We start from the raw sequence: 19,762 nt of genomic DNA, 5'->3' as shown, positions 1-19,762 counted from the left end.
CTGTATCGAATAAGCGCATCTTGATTTTTCAATTTTTGCCAAACAAACTATCACGGTTTTGCGAAACTTTTTTAGTTCGGCAATCTGCGCGTCAACTATCGGCGTACTGTTACGAAAGAGTTGAGCGGCGCTAGAATCCTTGAACTTTTTATTTTCTACGGATCAGCCTTAGACGAGGTTGCACCAGTTCTCGGCAGAGCGGCTCACAATACCGAGGGGAACAAGGCGCGGCACGAGATCGGCCGATCGAATCGCGGCGAGTTGCGGGCGAGTGTCCAACTTTCACTGACAACTCGTTAGGTTCGCCGCTAGCCGTGGTTTCGAATCATTCACAGTCATTCCACGACGTCGGTAGGCCGCGGCAGCGTCGGCGAATTCACCCGTCGGAGACGTACGTCTGACTCGCGACGTTCAACACGAACCGTCGCGATCGGTAGCCGCGATCGTCCATTAAACCTCGTGCAACTATTATCAGCTTTGTGCGGCATTCCCTTGTACCGATCAAGAAAACGAACCTCGCGTCTCTTAGTTATGCTCCCGTGGCTGTGACAGTGATCTACGACTACCAGGAATCGATGTGTTTTGCGACGAATCATAGTGCGAGATAAATTACGTACGCCGATTTTATAAGATCGAAGAAATCACCAAGCGTCTTTTATTTTCGTCTTTTGTCTTCGACGAGAAGGATTCTACTGCTGGGCAAAATTTGTCTGATATTGTCCTCGTGCGCGGACTCGTCCGCAACGTTCCACGAAAGTAAAAGGAAGCTCTGCTCATTCGGAGTAGGCCGAAGAAAGTGGAAGCGAACGGAAAGCGAGAGTACGAGCGGCTGCAACATCTTCCCATCGGAAAGCGGCAACTCTGTTAGTCTCTGCGAGTGCAGTGCACCTTCGATGCTTCTCACGAGTACGTATTGTTCCGTTCCCACGTAACGAGTGTTTACGGATTCGAAAAATTGGGTTAAGGTGTTGCATACCGCGGCCGTTGCGCAACAAAGACGTACCTACCGCGAAACTTTGCGCAATTGACACTTTCGGCAAAATCGTCGCGGAGCACGAAGCGGAAAAATGATTCGCGAGCACGGTAATGGGTCCAAATTCAGGTGGAAGACTGCAGCTGTTTACGTATCTTTGGATTTTGGAAAAAAAGTCGGTGAAGGTTGTAAAACAGAAGATTATTGTTCTCGGAAGAAATTTCGAAATAGTTCATGTAACGTAGAAGTTTAAAGAAAAATTTTATTGGATTATGGTATGTGTACATCGCTTTTTATAATACAATTGGATCAAGTAGATTGTGGTAGATTGTATACAGTTACTGTAGAAAGGAATTTTTAAAGTACGATGTCGAAGATAAGATTGTTTATCTCGTAGAGGATTTCGAGGATATTCAAAATTATGGAAAACTTTGTCGCATTTCACCTCTCATTATGTTTGGTAGAGCTCACTACCAACTGGATGAGCATCCGCAGTGTGCTGATTGCGCATAACAGATGACGAGAACTGCGGATGTTTATGCAAGCTCTCGTTTTCACAGACGATTTTCTAGGAAACATAGTTCGTAAAGGTTTCTTTCCGGAGTAATTACAATGTAACTTGATTGGATGCTATTAGTTTGATTAGTTTTTTGTCTTATACTATTTTTTGAAAACTTTAAGATTATAAAAAGTAACTTGCGGCCGAGTAATTGTTGATGAGCAGTAAAATTACATTTTCTCCAGCACTGAACAAAAATATTTCAATGAAGTGCTCTATTTGGATGCACAGTTCTTCATCACACGTTAAAATAACATTTAACATGAAGACTCTTACACTATCAAAATTATATTAAATTATGCAATAAATTGAAAACTGTACCTTTAATATTGTTAATAAGTCACACAAGTGATTGATACAATAATATTTAGATATTTAATGTTAGTAATTGTTTTATTTTAATTCAATTCTAAAATATATTAAATGTTAATATTTAACAAATATTATGTCGTTTAAAATAATCACACTTATATTCACAATTTTTAATAACGTCTATTAAGTAAATTAAAACTTCCTATACTACAAAATGCAAGAAAGTTATAGCGCGATGCAAATTTTTACGTTACGAAATAAGTTGTTCTGACTTCGTGTGACATTGTTTAGGTATTACGAGCAAACATGTTAATTAAAGAAAATTCTATTGATCTTTGCTTCCATTAAGAAATTAATTCAAATCTATTCGCACGTGGAAATAAGAAACTGGCATGACACGTGCTATAATCTATATCTAATTGCTATTTTCTATTTTCTATTTTCTATTTACTATTTACTATTTTCTATTTTCTATTTACTATTTACTATTTACTATTTACTATTTACTATTTACTATTTACTATTTACTATTTACTATTTACTATTTACTATTTACTATTTACTATTTACTATTTACTATTTACTATTTACTATTTACTATTTACTATTTACTATTTACTATTTACTATTTACTATTTACTATTTACTATTTACTATTTACTATTTACTATTTACTATTTACTATTTACTATTGAGAAAATATCAATGGGCACTATTGCTTACTATAAAGATGTAAATGTCATGGCATGCAGTAAAATTTTTCTCATAGATGCACTTTCTGCGACGTTAATTTCATCGGCGTTTTCTAAAATGGCTGTAACACTTCCATCGTTTCAACGTAATAGTTTTGATCAGGACTTATCCAAAAATATATAATACCGACCATCAGGTGATCATAGATAAAAAAGAATTAAGTCTCGATGACCTTAGAAACGCGAAAAATATGACCACAAGACGAACTTTCTGTTCATCCCAAAATTAGCTCATTTAAACCAAAGAATCTTTCCCTTTGAGATTTTTCCACGTTGCCGAAACCATATGAATTATTCGAAGTGGCCAGGTAATTTTGTTCATCCAGCACAATCTCCATTTTTAACACGAATGTTTGCACAAAGCAAACGTGACGTTCTATAGATCCGTATCAACGGTTCTATAGTAGACATTCTTCAGATTACCGAATAATCGTGGCACGGGTATCCATGTGACGACATCGCGTTACCGAAACGTTTCGCGGTTGATAATGAAACCAGTCGGTCGATCATCGAGCCATCTGGCGCACCTAATTTAAATGGAATAGTGACGCGGCATATAACCCGCGGTTCCGTTGATTAACGTATCCATGCGTGTAGGTGTAAAGCCGGCCACACGTCGAGAATTAAAGTTCAAAAGCCAGACCCAGTCTCTGCGTACCGATCCAGTCATCGAATCGGGCAGGAGGCCGCAGTGAATCGGGGATCCTCGATCGGAGCAGACGAGAGAGACGCGGGCAAGTGTTATATACGAGCTTAGTCACACTAGCCGGGGACTGCCAAGGACGCTAGTATGGTCATGGACACGAGCACCATACGTCTGGTGATATTCCTAGGGATGTTTCTGGTGTTCGCCGCGGATTACAACTACCTGGTCTCGACGATATTCGGCAGGCACTCGGAGCAAAATCTCACCGAGCCGGTGAGGGGTCCTGTTGGGCCGCCGATCGAGTCGCCTGTTCCAAGCGCGATCGCCAAGAAGGACAACGGCAAGGAGACCGGTAAGGACATATGTCACTAACAGGCTTGGCAAAGTGCTAACACTGCTGTCGCGAGATATTATCATCGCGGAAGTAAATCGCAAGAATGACTAAGTGAAATATTAACGTGCATGTACGGGCTCTGACATTTGACATTCTTGATCCATGCAGATCATTGTACACGTCTAAACTGAATAGGCTAAAGGTTCGTCTAATTTAATTGGCCGAGTTTCTTTGATTCAGCTCACGATACTGCGATTCGTTGTAAATTGAACGTTTCTGTTGATTTAAGAAATTATTGCAATTCATTATTGCTTATATTTTTCATTCTCGAGTTATTACATATTCTCCTACAGCAAACGCGGTGATTGACAATTATCAACACATTCTTTTAAGTTTGCCATTTGCCATCGAGTCATGATTTGATTGATTACTTGTTCGAAGCGACTTCGCAGTAATCATAATCTATTTAGATTCTCGTAAACAAGCAATTTATAGGCCATAGAACCGTTCACTACCGTTGTTTTATCAATCGAGTGACCATCGTACGCTATTTTGTCAGTGATTTATGTAAACATGCTCCCGAATGCCATCCATTTCGCATATTTTCAACGTGATCCTTACGTAATCGTTTCGTAGTCGTTAAAAAGGCTCCGATTGATAATAACACTATAACACTGATGTAATCTGTGGGTATCTCCTAGTGTCTCAGCAGAATGTTTCTATCGGAAAATATGACAAATTCCGTAGCAACCTACCTGTCTTTATTATTCGCGCGAGAATACTTACGACGGGACGGAAAAATGTTAGGCGGTAATGATTATACATACGATTCCCATGTCCATTTGGAATAAACGCATATATGTATATGAAATGAGGATATAAAATATTCAAGATACCAGATATGATTTATAGAGTTAGCGTTAACTTACCTAACTGTTTAGGCGATTCAAATAAAGGATAGAACTGTTGAATTATGTATGTATAATAATCGATCTACAGACATTGAAATGGATATGGAGCATAAAAAGATCACTTTTATTTTAATAAACGTGGGAAAAATCTGACTGCAATTCTTTTCCACTCAGGTTGTCACGCGCATTTGTTGACCTTTACTGACTCGTTTTGTTTCAGTTCAATTATGAAATTTTTTCCCGTTGTTTAATTTAAAGCTTCTTAATCGGCGCGATCGATATAGATTGAATATTGATAAAATCTAAACATGAATGTTACTCATTCCTGTTGTAGCCATGAGAATTAGTCATCAAAAGGTAACACAATCGAAAAGTAATTCTTCCTACGTCACACGACTTTGTTTTATCCTTTACCAGATCTTTATGCGTACATAATCATGATTCTGATATAGCAATAAATTCTAATATTCCATTGGTTTCTCATTAATTTCATCTGCCAAAAATGTAGCAACCTATAATATTATTTTTCAATTCAAAGATTTCCTTTCCAAACTGCATTTCGTTTTTAAATTTTCTTCTCGAAAATTACCAAATACGCTTCTAAAAGTTTCTCAATATCGTTCAATAATTTCAAGGTATTAATCAATATCATCCCATTCGTCTGTAGGTTTTTCACATCGTTGTACATTTCATAAAATAATACCAATTATTTTCAATATAACGAGGGTATTTCGTTTCCTGCAATTTCGTCCGAAAATTCAGTAGATACAATGGATATAAATAAACTTTACTGGACGTCAAATATATTTCACAATAAAATCTGCACATACCATTAATATCTACAGCCTAGCGATGTTTTTTCCTTTCGAGAAAACTACTCGCAGTAACTCATTAATATCGTGAACGAAAATAAAAAGAAAAAGACGTAGGAAAGTCCGAAACAGGAAAAGTGGAAAAGCCCACACGCGCGAGGCAATCGAAGATTTGAAAACTACCTGCAGAATCGGTCGCGAATGATTTCGATCGATTGTATCACGATCGGTTATATCCCGTGGAACAGCCTGATATCGGCGGGTTGACCTCGGGAAACCAGTTCGTTGAGCTAGAAAATGCATTTCGAAAGCCGGGGACCGGCTCCGGTGTCCAACAGCCGTGGCAACCTCTTGGCGTCCTCGTCCACGCGCGAGTCAGGGTTTCACGCTTACACACGAGTTGCATCCATTATTTCTGTCCCTGGGTGTATTCTCTGAAATCGAGTTTCACTGCCGAGGAAAAGCGGTGCTTAGTGCCATCAAAGCCATATTAGCGCCTTCGATTTTTTCCGCGGACGCGTCCCCGCAACTTCAGCTTCGTTTTTTGGATATAACGCGCGCGGACTGTCGTCACCGTCCTTCAGACTTCCACGGCGAACAGGTCTGACCAGTTTTGCTCCTTTTTCTGCAACGATTGCAGAGTTTATACCGACGTATGCCGCATTATTTTCCTGCATGAAAACGTTCTGTTCCGCCGGATTATTTTTAGACAGCCCGAACGATGCCGAAATCCGAAATGTTTGTGAAAATACAGTGTTTTAACCGGTTAACGATATATTGTGTTGCGACTGATGTACTCGTTAGAAACAACTAACTGGTTAACACTGCAGAAGCAGATTCCGGTTCGATAAAGGATTTCTCGTAGTTTTCTCCAAAGGCTGTTAAGAAATGAATGAAACTCGTTAAGGTAGAGATACTTTGTAGCTTGTTCGATCGGAACGCTCTTGGCGTCCATCTAGAGTTGCAAACGGATTAATTATCTCCTTAAGCGTGTACCAAATGCCGAACGCAAGATACTGTAACTCGCTAATGACACGCTCAGGGAGTTGCACGTATGTCCACTTTTTTCAATTTAGCTTTTTTACTGCAATCAGCTAAAGGAGATCATTATTTTTTAATCTCAGAGCTAATTATTCCAGTAAGCAAAAATAAACAGTTGTGAGAAAAATTTTCTAATTTTACTCGTTACACAAAAAGTGTAGATAGCATACGTATTATATAAAATTTTCGTAAAAATAAAAATAAAATCGTTCGTAATTGGAATTTCATAAATGAACCCTTTCACCACGGGTGAGTTTTTAATTTTTCGGTACAAAATCGCGGACTACTTTTATTTGTTACATACGCATGCATTACTAAGTGGATTAAGGAGGATATAAAAAGAAAAACATTCTTTTCCAAATACGAAAATTGAAAATATTTAAAATTCGCTTCCTTTGCAAAATTTTGCGAAATGCTTGGAACGCAAATTTCACGTTGCCAATGGTTGGTGTTTTAAGTATGGTTTAAGTATGGTGTTTGATTAGCATTGTAATTTCTACAAAGATTAAGACGACATATTCGATTTAGCGATTCATAAGCAGTTTATTGTAAGAAACAAGGTCAAATGTGTACACGGATTTCGTAATTAATTTGCAGCAGTGTCACGACGTGCCCGAATGATGGCGACGATCAAGACCGCTTGCCTGCCGAAACTGATATGCGAACTGACCTCGTCCGTGCATCAGGATCAGCTAAGCGAGATGGAGAGGTCGTTACTCAACTTGATCAGGTAAATCATGACCTACGATTCTCCTTCTTCTTTGATATCTTGCGAGAACTTGAAACGCTACGTTCCTGGAACCATACATCAAGGAATAATTTCATTCGAAGTTAAGTGTTTTGCGAGCAATGTCTATATTGAATTGTCAGCATTTCTTGGATGTTGTGTGGTTCTTCGAACAGTTAGTCTCTGTTAACTATCTAGGCATACACAGTAGCCAGACTGCACTGAAAAACGTACACATAACCAAACGTACCTAACAATTCATGCTCCGTTTCTGCGCATTCATTTCTGTTAATATTGATTCACTTATATCATTAAAACGAACATGATAAAGTACATAGATTTCCAAATGTTCAACAATCTCTATTACGTATCTGTAAAACCCTAACATGTTTTTTAAAATGTTTAACGACCACCCTTTCCCCTTTCATATTTCTAAGCCTCTTACATTTCGGCCCAACTTTTGCAAACTTTTTGCAACGTTCACAGAAAAGAAGTAGACAATAAAGATCAGTTGCACCAATCTAACACTCGGTTACGGATTCGAAGTAAAAGTATGTTTTCACCGCTTTCCAGCACAACGACTTCGTTTCACCGTAACTGGAAAGAATCTACAGGTGCTTCGGTTTTTATCGCGAGCGACGGGCTAGTTTAAAATTTCAACTAAGACAATTTTCGGCGCGATTCGCTTTCGACCGGACGAAAGAACGGGCAACCAGACGGGCAACAAAAGCCGAAGGCAATTACACCGTTAACTGTTTACGATGCATTCGGCGGAATGATCGACGCGAGACGTTCGAAGCCGAGGCGATGATCGAGCAATTTCGCGTTCGAAGTTTTACGGTACGACCCAAGGCGCTCGTAGACCACGCGCTTTCATCGCTCGGACCCTGACTCGCCACTTTCACTTTCCACTTTCGTCTGTCATTGGTAGTATAACACGCTCGGAACCGGGCGGGCGCGATCGCGCTCGCGAGACGCGCCAGGAAACGCGTGCACACAAAACAACTTACGTCATTGAAAAACGAAACTGGAGGAGCACCGTGGTGGCCGCTCGCAGACCAAACCGTATCGCATTGTCATTTAACTCCGACACGGCATTGAATTTCGAGCTAAAATAACTGATATCGCGTGCTTGTATTTCACGGTACGATAATTCGTTTATCGGTTGACCATTGTAGTCGTGTTCGTTATTCTTACGTAACATTCGACTAATATTCGATATATTCTCACGCGATCACAAATTGTCGCGTTTCGAACCTATTTCTATTGATAATTGTTACATTATCTTGAGATTTGTGTACTGATGCCAAATGCGAAAATATTGAAATTGAGAAATAATTATTGATGTTATGTCAAGGTTATGTAATAATTACAACAGTTTTGTGACAGGAACAAGAAAGTTGTTCTATAATCACTTTAATGGTGATTGGCGACCATTAAAGTGAGGCGTGTGTAGAACGTACATTCATTATGAAAATTACACGACACAGTGTTTACAAGTACCATTCAACATCTAGCGAAATTAACTGCAATGATGGTGATATGTGTTAACAGGAAACAGCAATTAATTTCTTACTTTATTCGTCGTAACCTTATTTACATGTTCACTACTTTCTCACACTTCCAAGATTCAAAGGACATTTACAGAATCTTCCTTTCGTTACGGTTGTTATAAAATAATAATATAGTAAAAGGAACTCGTGAACGAATAAAAGTGGCAGCAAGCTAAACAAACATTCTTCATACAGCTAACTTCTGGTATTTTTAAAAATGATTTTTGCGAAATATGCAAGTAGAATTTAAAGATATCTTCAGCTTATGAAATAAAATTTAATTAAATTTAATGCACTCAAAATTGATTTTCAATATATCTAGACTAATAATTAAGAAGCGGATTTCATGGATTTGTAATAAAAATGAGACGGTGAAATTGTGTAAACGATTAAAGAAATGAATTGCTTAGAACAGTTTTATACGCTAAATAGCTCATTCTATGAAAATTCTGGATTTTGAATTTATCAAGATAACTTCAAATACAAAGATCTTAGAACGGATCAGATTATCATTCCTTCCGTGAAGTTTTGAATTTCATAACATCCACTGTATAAGCTAAAGATCATTTTTCAAACATTGAAATGGTAAACTTGGAAACAGTTTAAACGAATACAATCATATCATTTTCGGACTATTAAATGAACCAATAAGAACAAGTATAATGTTTCTATTAACGGATGCACGAAACTATACTGAAGATCCATGTTTTGTTAACAATCAAAGATATAAACCAACACTTTATCATACCATCGCTTCTGCAAAGATTTTTACAGAAAAACTGCGCAACCTAGTGAACAAAAACCTGCCATAACTTCCATTCAATTCAGTTTGCAGCAATTTCGAAGGTCGCTCGACTAAAAATCGTTCTCGGAATATTTGCTTCCCGGTCCTCGTTACCAAGGCTACACCAGATCTCCGGAATATCAAAACGTCGAATGGATCGCTATACCTCGAAATTGTGTCGAAATTTCCCGTTGCAAATCGCATTGCCAATCAATCTCGACAAATGTCAGTGATCTGCGCCTGGCGAGCTTTTATTGTCGGCCGTAGCCCGTAGCGGGGCAGGGAACCCGGGAATACGTCGAAATATATGAAAACGCACGGGCGTCGTCTGTACGCGCGCGGATCGATTCGCATTTCATAAAATCCCGCGCGGAGCAGTTTCGTTTCAATCAATAACGCCGGGCGCGATATAACGCCGCGATGCGCGCACCCGCTCGGGATCGCGCGATCACCGCGCCGGGATTTCGCGCGGCGCAAACAAACCGATTCGATCCCGGGCCGCGCCGCCCATTGACGAGTCAATATTTGGGCCGGTTTAACATAACTTTGCTTTTAATCGGCGAGGAAAATGGCCGCGGCGCGACGACCGCCGCGCCGAATTATCCAAATAATATGGCGGGTCCGCGCTTTACCTTCCATCGTAAACGAAAATTGCGGGACACGCCGCGATCGGTCCCCGCGTCATCGAATTTTGAGCGCGCGCACCGCGCGTATCGGCGCCCTCGTTTCTCGAGCAATGTCCACCTCGGAATCGACGAGCGTTAACATCCACGTTACCGACCTGGGAATATACTATAGCGCGACCAGCTTACGCGCGCCATCCAATTTCGCGACGAAGCCCGCTCCATCCCGCGCGTCGATTCTGATATCGAATTCGATGTTCGCCGGCTTCCGCATCTGTTTAAACTTGATATCAAACAGTGCGTTGTTCCTGTTTGCTTGATATCTGACGGTGCCTCCAAAATTGATGGCTGAAATCCCGTATATACACGCTGCGCTCTCGATGAAGTCACTAGAATACGGATTATTTAATCAAGTAACTGCGAAGAGAACGCGTTTTCGCTATATTGTGTTATTTGCATCGATTCAAGCGTTCGCTTCCTCTTTGAAGCAAGATATGCTTACCATCGTCAACTCTATCTAATTGATTATTACTCTTTCCTTCTTCATTTTTCTTTATCTTATGATTGTCATTATATGTGATAGTATTCTGTTCTCAATGATTTTTTTAATTACTTCTCGTTTATATCAAAGAGTTATGATTAGCTAAATAGTATTGTACAGTAAGTAGAGTGTTCTTGAGTAGTGTACAGTATGAAATATTTCTTACAAATGCATCCTTGAAAATTTTGTTCTAAACAAGGATTGAATAATTTGGAAAAAACAGAGAAAAGTTCTGAGAATTAATATAAATGGAAAAAATCACTGCATATAATTTGTATATATCGTTGAATATAATAATTTGCAATATCGAGTTAAAACAATGCATCACTGCCGGCGAACAATCGAGCCTGGAATTCTTCGACTAGAAAGCAGGAACACTTGACATTCACCGGGACATACCTTTCGCGGTTTATAGAAATACTACAGCGGAACCGTGTTGAATTATTCTACTTGTACAGGGATTGTCTGTTCGGCGTCACCGCCGCCGCATCCGGCGATTAAGAAGTCGATGATGCTTCAAAGAACAGGGAGAGAACGCGCGATGTGAAAGTTCGTCTGTTCTTATGTAAGCGAGCACACCGAAAGCGGAACACAGGTTGAGCGAACGCGTTGTAACAATCTGCCACTTTCCTTTTCACGGGTTATTCAATCTTCCAACTTTCTACGATGCCCCGAGCGATTTCGAACCACGTGTCCCCCGCCACCTTATGCCGAGGCGTCTTCCATCGATGACGAACGCTGATCGACTAAGTAACGCCATTATGCAACTGTCGAAAATGAAAAGCGTGTCATGCGTTATTTGTGCTGATCTGGAAACTGGCAAAGTTGTACAATGTTTGGTTGACTTTATGGAGTTTATATTAAACTTTAACATTCATAGGGTTGCATGACTCTTGAAATTTATATTTATAATAAAATTCATGAATTTATATTTTAAAATTAAATTTATTATTGTTACATTTTAAAATTAAATTTATTATAGTTACATTTTAAAATTAAATTTATTATTGTTACATTTTAAAATTAAATTTATTATATTTACATTTTAAAATTAAATTTATTATTGTTACATTTTAAAATTAAATTTATTATTGTTACATTTTAAAATTAAATTTATTATATTTACATTTTATAATTCAAAGTTGCACTGTGAATCTCAAATTCTTTTGGATAATTTTCAAGACGCAATAACCTTTTTTTAGAATTGGATTAAACGATTTAAATTTTGTTTAAATGATAGACGACCAGTTCACTAGACCATACTATGTCTGAATTATACACACGAATCCTTATTAAATAAACTTATGCATGCAAATCACAATAGTTAGACTGTAGTATAAAGAGTAATACTATTCTCTTGAAATTTAATTGAATATACGGTAATTATTAATTAAACAAGAATACATTTTGTCACAATCTGTCGCAGTCACTGCGAACGAATAGTTAACCAAGGTATAAGAATATTTGATCAGTCGATTTTTAGAGTCAACGAGAAGGTTCCTTTGGATCGAGGAACTTTGTCTGTACTTACTTGCGCGGCGTGGCGTTCCTTTTCCGTTTCCTTCGCTTTTCGCTTTCGTGTTCGCGACTTTCAAGACGCCAAAGCTTAATTACCGCTCGAAACGGCGACGTCGCTCTAACGATTAACGGTGGCCCGCAACTTAGCATTTTATGTTCGTCCCGTAGCATTGCGCGGCAAACCTCTTCACTTTTCTCTTCCGGTTGAAAAGGTGAATTTCGTTCAGCGTGTTGCCCGTTTAATTGACAGCAATTAAGCTCCGTATCCTCCCCGGTGTCTCCCGCATTTTGTTACGGTTTCTAATTAACAGGTGGACCGGCCCGTCGACTCAACGTTTCGTTCAAATTTCAATAAGAAAAAAATATCGCGCGATACGCGGAAGCTCTCGCGCGGCGCGGGGGCTGGAACGTTGAGATTGACGGAAATTTCGTGTTCAACGGTTGTCCAATTAATTAACGTTTCGACAGAGAGCGCCGGCTGCTTGCACAGGGCCCTTGCTCTAGCAATGTTCATGCGCGTATCATTACTAAAATATTCATTATCGAATACGGCAGCTCTACACGACGAACGAAGATAATCCATAGACAATTAATAACGGTAATGCATGTGTAGTTACCAACGGGGAAGATGATTAAACCGATATGGTAGCTCTAATTTCGAGGATATTTCGGCGGAGCCCAGTAATGATTAATAGCGATTTAATGATGTTGACTCATCATCAACAACGAGATTATCTGAGCGCATGCGGCGAATGATAAAATTCGATCGGCCGTCGGCGCCCGAAATATTGCTCTAAACCTCTGTCGTGCCGTGTCTTTATTTGTCACTGGATGGATTAAGTAATTAAAACGTAAATGGATTGCCTCTAACGGATTATTGAAATCAAAGCCCCCTCTAGAAAACAGAGCTGTATCGGTATATTGCGAGTGTACGGTCAAATTAATTTCGGGAGGGAACGCGTCGCATGGAAATGATGAAAACGCGTATGTAAACTTTGCTTTCATTTGTAATCCACGGTCTCTATAAAAAAAAAAAAATACGCTCGTATTCGGTGCACGAATTTTATAGCGTCTGCAAATGGACGTGTACAATGGCTATACTCGTTTCTCTGAAAAGTATGTTTTTCGTATTATTGCGATGAAAAGTGGCTAAAAATGAAGTTATTCATCGTCTGTTTCAGAAAAGTTATAATTTTCGATAACATCTCAGCATACTCATTACATATTAGTAAATATATGTATACAGTAAAGGGCGAAGCAAACTTTACGTTGCTATAATACTTGACACAAATGTCAAGAGACCATAAATTCCTAGATCGTTTTGAGGCGTCGCATAAAAATTCATGAAATATCGATAAATTCAGCTTGAAAGAATTATAAAAGTAATAAGAAAAATTTATAAAACTGAAGCAAAATCGTACAAAAATGAAGACACTACGCGAAGATAAGAAAAATTGTTTAAATGTCTTTTAGGAATTTAAAACTCTACTTACTGCTAAACAAAAATTCTTTCATTCTATTTCAGTAGGTTTGTCACTTAACATTAGAACCACTAAGCTATATACTTCTATAATAATGATAAACATTTTTTATTTATATTTGGTACAATATACATTGGTACACATGCATTACAATGTATACATGAATAAGGAAATTTATCTAAAAATTTTCTCATGGAAACCGTTCTATAATTTGAGAATTGTAAAAAGGAGCCAGAAACAACTGACCAATAGTTCCAGCGTTAAGAAAGTTCAATTCGCCGATTCCTCGGCGAGCAGAACCAGAGCCTCTGATTGAACACACACGTTACTTCAAACTCTCTATCTAGAGTCTATCCTGCGGAAAATAGTTTCCCAAAGCTAGCGTCAGTCGGGAAGCTTACAGGGCGCCGAACAAAGCCAGAAAATTGGTAGTAGATTGAAAGATCGGATAACAAGTTCGCGAAACAATCGAGCTGAAAAATTCCCTCCGCCCTCAGTGACCCAGAGTGCACTTAAAAAAAAAGGAAGGAGAAAAACCGTCGGGTATAAGGGGAGGACGAAGCCGCAGCGAATCGTATCGCGAGCGGTCCTCCCGACGCGATTAATGTCCCGGAAGGATCCGAGCTTTATATTTACTTTTATGCCTGCGTAAACGCGGCTCCCGGCCAGCCCGATTTTTATTGGATCGTGGATCGCTCCCGGTTAAACCGATCAAGATGGAAACGCTAAGAAGCCGTTCCACGTTTATTCGTCGTGTTCCGGGCCGCGGACATCGAGCAGCCCGAGGCGCGCACCCGCTCGTAAACGCTCGGAACGCTCAAAAACGCCTCGGATTTCCCTTTTGCGGCCGGAACGAGCGAGAGCGTCTTCCTCGGGAGCCATGCGTGACGAAACTGCTCCTTGCCGGCGACGTCCTTCTTCCTGCCGCCACCATTTTCCTCGAGGATCGTGGCTCACCCTTATTTCCGAGCGTGTTCCCGCTCCGAGACGCGGAATCCTCCCTTCCGTTTTCATCGGCGACCTCAGGGAACAGGGGTTGACGCATAGTGGTCGATTTTCATCATTCTGCGGACATTCGATATTCCTTAAACCTCTAACCGCGAGCGAGTTTTTCATATTTCGATATGAAATCGCGGGTTAGTATTATTTGTTCTCCTTACACGCCCTAAGAAATAGATTAATATACTTATAAAAAGTGAAGCAAAAAAAGAATTAAACAATTAAACAGATTTTTCATTAAATAATTAAACTTAGTTCTTTTTGCTAACTTTCACAAAATAATTGAAATGTGAATTGTACATTGCTCTTGATTAGAGAATTAACAATTTAAAAAGAAAATATTTCACGAAATTAAAATTAAAGTATTTTTCTTGATGAAATGTTTCGTGTTTTACTCAATTGTATTATTAGTTATTAAAGTAAACAATTACAGTGAAAGTGTATATGTACAATACACTAAGAAAAGAATATATGTATATAGCTAATACTATATATAACTATACCAAAAAATATATATATAGTAAGAAAAATGGCAATTTAGTTATGAAAAATTTCATTCGCACTAAATCCAGCCGTGCCTATGAGGTTAAATCAGCGGTGTCGCGAACGAATTCTTTTATAGAAATATGAACAGATCCGAGAAATTCCTTGTTCTTTGAAGACCCTTGGAAACTTCGAGTCGTGGCTTTGATGCTGATTATACTGTTGTAGGGTGATTCTCTTTTTGGCGCGAGTACAATATTACGGGGTGATTCGTTATTCTTGAATGATAATGGGAATTTTCGGGATTTTTCAACTTTGTTTGTTAGCCGTAAGGAATGTTTGTAATATTATGATTCATTTTTTAACAGATAAGGTTACGTTAATAGCGTAGTAATAAATATGTAAAAAATATAGGATAAAGACTTGATAAAGCTGCTTTTATCTATCTTAAAATTATCTACTTTGTAGAAAAAATAGAAAAAGATATTCAATTCCAACATTTCATTTTCAAATACAATCATACTCTTGTTTCGGTAAAAATTGTTTTCACGTTCATTTTCTGATATTTCTGATAAAAACTATTGAAATCATAATGTACTGAAATAAAACTGTAACATTTTAAATTCTATTTAAACCATTCTAAAAATTGCTATTGGAGAATCAAAATATAGTAGAAGATAATTATAATACTGTACTAAATATGTTAAACTCTGCTGAAATAATATCATACGATTATAAATGTAAAAAATTTTGATTCTCCGTATATAAAATAGTGAAAGATGGAAATTTGGGAATGGTCAGCATTTTTAAAACCCCTGCTAATAAAAACGAAGGAAGTTGACCGTTCTTCCGGTGTTCCTGACAGAGCACGAACGCATAGTTGTGTCTTGGAACCGGAGAAAGGTGTCGCGTCAGTGTAATTTCCAGCCGATTTGCCGAGCGCAACCGGATTCCATGGTAGCTGTTTACCGACTGCCGTCGATATCGAAAGTAAAAGGCGACTCGCCTTGTTCCTGTTCTTATATACCGCGCGCTCCTCGACCAGTTTATCATGGTCAACAGTTACGAAAGCGACGCTGATTTCGTCCGCGCCACGCCATTCTTTCAAAACACGTTTCGCGACCCGATTCTTGCGAAACGGCCAACTGAATTTGCTTGGATACCGTGTCCCGAACGCTAGACACGATCGGTTTCATTTCGAAAAAGATATAACTTCTATTGCACTAAATTGTGAAGTTTGGTCTTTTGCCATATTGATTTCTGTTAATACATCCTTCATAATATCTCACTGCATTTGAAATCGAAATTAACTTCACAATTATTTCATGCATTAGTTTTTAATTACCAAATAATAAAATTCCTAATAATAGATGTCCATAAGTATGTACTTATGTTATTGATGAATTAAATATATGGATCATAAAAATATTTCAAACGAATTCTATGCAATTTATATCGATATTTAGTAATGGTTAATAAAATACGTTCATTGTTTTCTCACAAGATAACTAAGATATAATAATACTTCATATGATATTTATAGTGCTTCACAAAAATGTTACACCTTTCAAAATTAAACAACCCCTTTCAAAACTGAGCCAAATGACTTGAATTTTTTGAGATGTTAGAATTTTTTTGAATTTTTTGAAATTATTTTCCTTGCAATTAACATCTATAAAACTATGGTGAATATTTCTTTCGTTATCGAGCAACTATTGTTTGCCTTAAAAATTATAAACCTTCTTTCGTTTGACCTTAACTAATGTAAAATAATGAAATAATAGTCTTCAGTACTAAATCAGTATCTTCTCTAACTGATCATTTTAACAACGAGTTATGTACAGTTTTGTAACAGACTTTCAAATCATTATTCTAAATTTTTAGTTGTATTTTCCATTCACTAATGTCTCTGATACATAGAATACACAAAACTTGAAAATATTTATATTTTCTAATCAGATACCTTTGTCTTCATATACAGAGTGTCTCAAAAGTCACTTGCAGTTGAGAAGAGTTCCTAAGGTTATTTGAAATAACTATTTCCTTAGCGCAAGTGCAACCCCCGGCTTTGTTTACGAGTTATTAATTAGGAACAGAGACCAATAAGAGTGCTTGGCTGGCGCAAGGTAGTAGAGCCAACGAGCGGACGAAACTCTGTTCCCTGATTGGCTCGACCTCTTCGCGACAGCGGATCTCTACCATTGGTCACTGTTTTTCATTAATATCTCGTAAACAAAGCTGCGGATTGCTTTTGTGCAAAGGAAAAAGTTTCTTCAAATGTCCTCAGGAGTCCCTTATTTCTCCATTAAGAATGACTTTTGAGACACCCTAAAATACATTAGCATATTCACTATCGATTTCGTAGATCGTCAATTAGATAGTGCTTCGATAGCAATGAGAAAAAATAACGAATGAATATTTCGTGAAAATGTTTCAGGGACACGAGCTTGAGCACGCTAGCGGAAGTGCCCACGAGATACCACTTCGCGGCTCACATGGGCCAGTTGATATCCGGCTTGGAGGGCCAGGGATGCCACAATTTCTTCCCGTCGTGTCCTCTGGCTGGCTCCAGCGTTCTGAACATGATGAAGAAGATCCGGCTGCGCTGAACGACGGACGCGATCCTGAAGAATGACTTTACAGAACACAAAAACGACAATGAAGCCTGTGATATCGATGATTGTTTATCCTGTCGAAGTCTCGGCAAAACCACTTTATACCGTTTTTGAAGATTTTTTAGATCCGAATACTGCCGTCGGATCTCAACGAAATCAGTGTCCTCTAAACTTTTATGTACATTCAGATCATGCTACGCGTAGATATCTGTCTGCTGAGATTACGAAAGTCATTCCAAAAAAACGTTTGTCCAGTATCTTAGAGTATTTTGTTAATGAAATCGAATAAGACACGACGGCAAAGAAAACACTTGCCGGTAGTTGAAGCTACGTACTGATAATCATGGAGTTGTTGATTATATTTTTTTATTGTAATTGTTAAGCAAAATTGTGAGCGAGCGTATTGTTGAGATATTTATAGGTACATGATTGTTCGCTGTACTCGACCAATTACGACACTCGCGCGTCTGATAACGATCCAACGGTTGTATCATTTGATAAAACTAACACCATTCAATCGACGTAAGATAGCTTTAGACTGCGCCTAAGAGAATTAGATAATATTTAATGTGTTCCCGGAGATTTGCTCGCGTTTTACGAGCGAATAGAAATTCATGACTCGTATTTATTGTACCAACCACTCGCGTAATTGTACACGGTACTGTTTAAGCTCAAATACATTCGACTTTATGTCTCTGCATATTGCAGGTATATCGCACGAACCGAACTGTACAATTAAGTTGTATATCATACAATTACGGATTTTATGTTCTTCGAAAATAAAGCATCAATAAAGACATGTTTCCGTTGTTTGCAAACCCTCGCTGGTGGTGAAGTGCTCCTCGGGAACACGCGTTTTATGTACCTGCAATTTCACTATCGAAGCATAGTTTTATGCGAAATTTGAGAACTCGCACTGAAAAACACATAAAACACGGGGTTGCCCTCTTCAAAGATACTGGCAAGTATATGCTTATTTAGTATTAGATCGGCGTTAAATTAGAATGGTCACATGTGTGGCTTTCGTTTTATTTTAACGCGATCATAATTATTTTTACCCTGTTATTTTATCATCAATATTATTCACTTATCTAAACTGTATGGAGGATAACTAACTGTAAAATGAATTTATTTCGGTCAGATTCTAAAAGAATTATTTATGTAAAAGTTAAGGAACCAAAGAACAATTTCCGTTCAATGAAAAATCTACGTATATTTTTCTTTTACTTTCCTGCTATTCCACCGTATCAATCATTTTTATTAAACTTCGGTGGTTCAACTTTTACACAGTCTGTGCAGACAGGTTTTCATCGACAACATTCGTTAAACGCACAAGTTTTACTGCATTCAATACATATTTTTACAAAAATGACCCTAAAGAACATTTCATGGTAAAACAATATTTAAATTATACACACTATATATAAAACTACTTTCAGCATCCAAGTGAAATACCGGCTATGCACTTCGCAATCCTTTCACAGATCATTCCCTTTTATGCACTACAAATTAATCTTTTCTGAGGTCTTAATTTACCTTTCAACAAATTAACTTTATAATTTTTTTAAATCAAATTCTCCCACAAAATTATTTATGAAATTTAATTCACGCGAGGAAATAGTATTTTGTAATTCTTTTATCAAGCCAACAAATTGGAAGCTCTGAAAATAATATTTTCAGATATTATCTAACAAACTAGTTCTTCTAACATACCAAAGATGAATAATAAATATTATCAAATAAGATATAATAAATATACATAATAAATAAAATAGTTATTTCGTTTTAAATACGGATTCTGTTGCAAATAAGTGAATTTGATTTTTAGAAATGTGAACAACATCCGCCAAACGGTTAACTTAAAAACGTAAAAGAACGCTTAAAAAACGTACGACGGACGTGCATATAATATTTGTGCATATAATAATAATAATGCATATAATGTTTCCAATACGAATAATCCAAGCATACAGCCATAAAAGTTGAAAAGTACACGTTCCACCACCCTGTCAGATAAAGCACGGATCAGTTTAATTCGGCCGATCCTCTAAGGCCAGAAGAGCGTAATTTCCTGGTACCCCGAGCGCAACATAACAAT

At 38.0% G+C, this 19,762-nt stretch overlaps 1 protein-coding gene across 1 annotated transcript; it reads left to right on the top strand.

Annotated features, from left to right (window-relative positions):
* Positions 1–228: 228 nt before the first annotated feature.
* Positions 229–18,497, top strand: Geko (olfaction protein geko). The gene is made up of 4 exons (XM_078192028.1): positions 229–906; positions 3,194–3,594; positions 6,938–7,070; positions 17,487–18,497. The coding sequence occupies exons 2-4, from the start codon at positions 3,387–3,389 to the stop codon at positions 17,656–17,658; spliced, it is 513 nt and encodes a 170-aa protein (XP_078048154.1). The 5' UTR covers positions 229–906; positions 3,194–3,386; the 3' UTR covers positions 17,659–18,497.
* The last annotated feature ends 1,265 nt before the right edge of the window (positions 18,498–19,762 follow it).

Source organism: Augochlora pura, chromosome 10, assembly GCF_028453695.1.
Source record: "Augochlora pura isolate Apur16 chromosome 10, APUR_v2.2.1, whole genome shotgun sequence".
Taxonomy (NCBI): domain Eukaryota; kingdom Metazoa; phylum Arthropoda; class Insecta; order Hymenoptera; family Halictidae; genus Augochlora; species Augochlora pura.
This window is presented reverse-complemented; position numbering and strand designations above follow the sequence as displayed.

Coding starts and splice junctions, on each gene's coding strand:
- Geko (XM_078192028.1), top strand. CDS start 3,387: ATGGTCATGGACACGAGCACCATACGTCTGGTGATATTCCTAGGGATG. Junction 3,595..6,937: donor GGACAACGGCAAGGAGACCG/GTAAGGACATAT, acceptor ATTAATTTGCAG/CAGTGTCACGACGTGCCCGA. Junction 7,071..17,486: donor TCGTTACTCAACTTGATCAG/GTAAATCATGAC, acceptor AAAATGTTTCAG/GGACACGAGCTTGAGCACGC.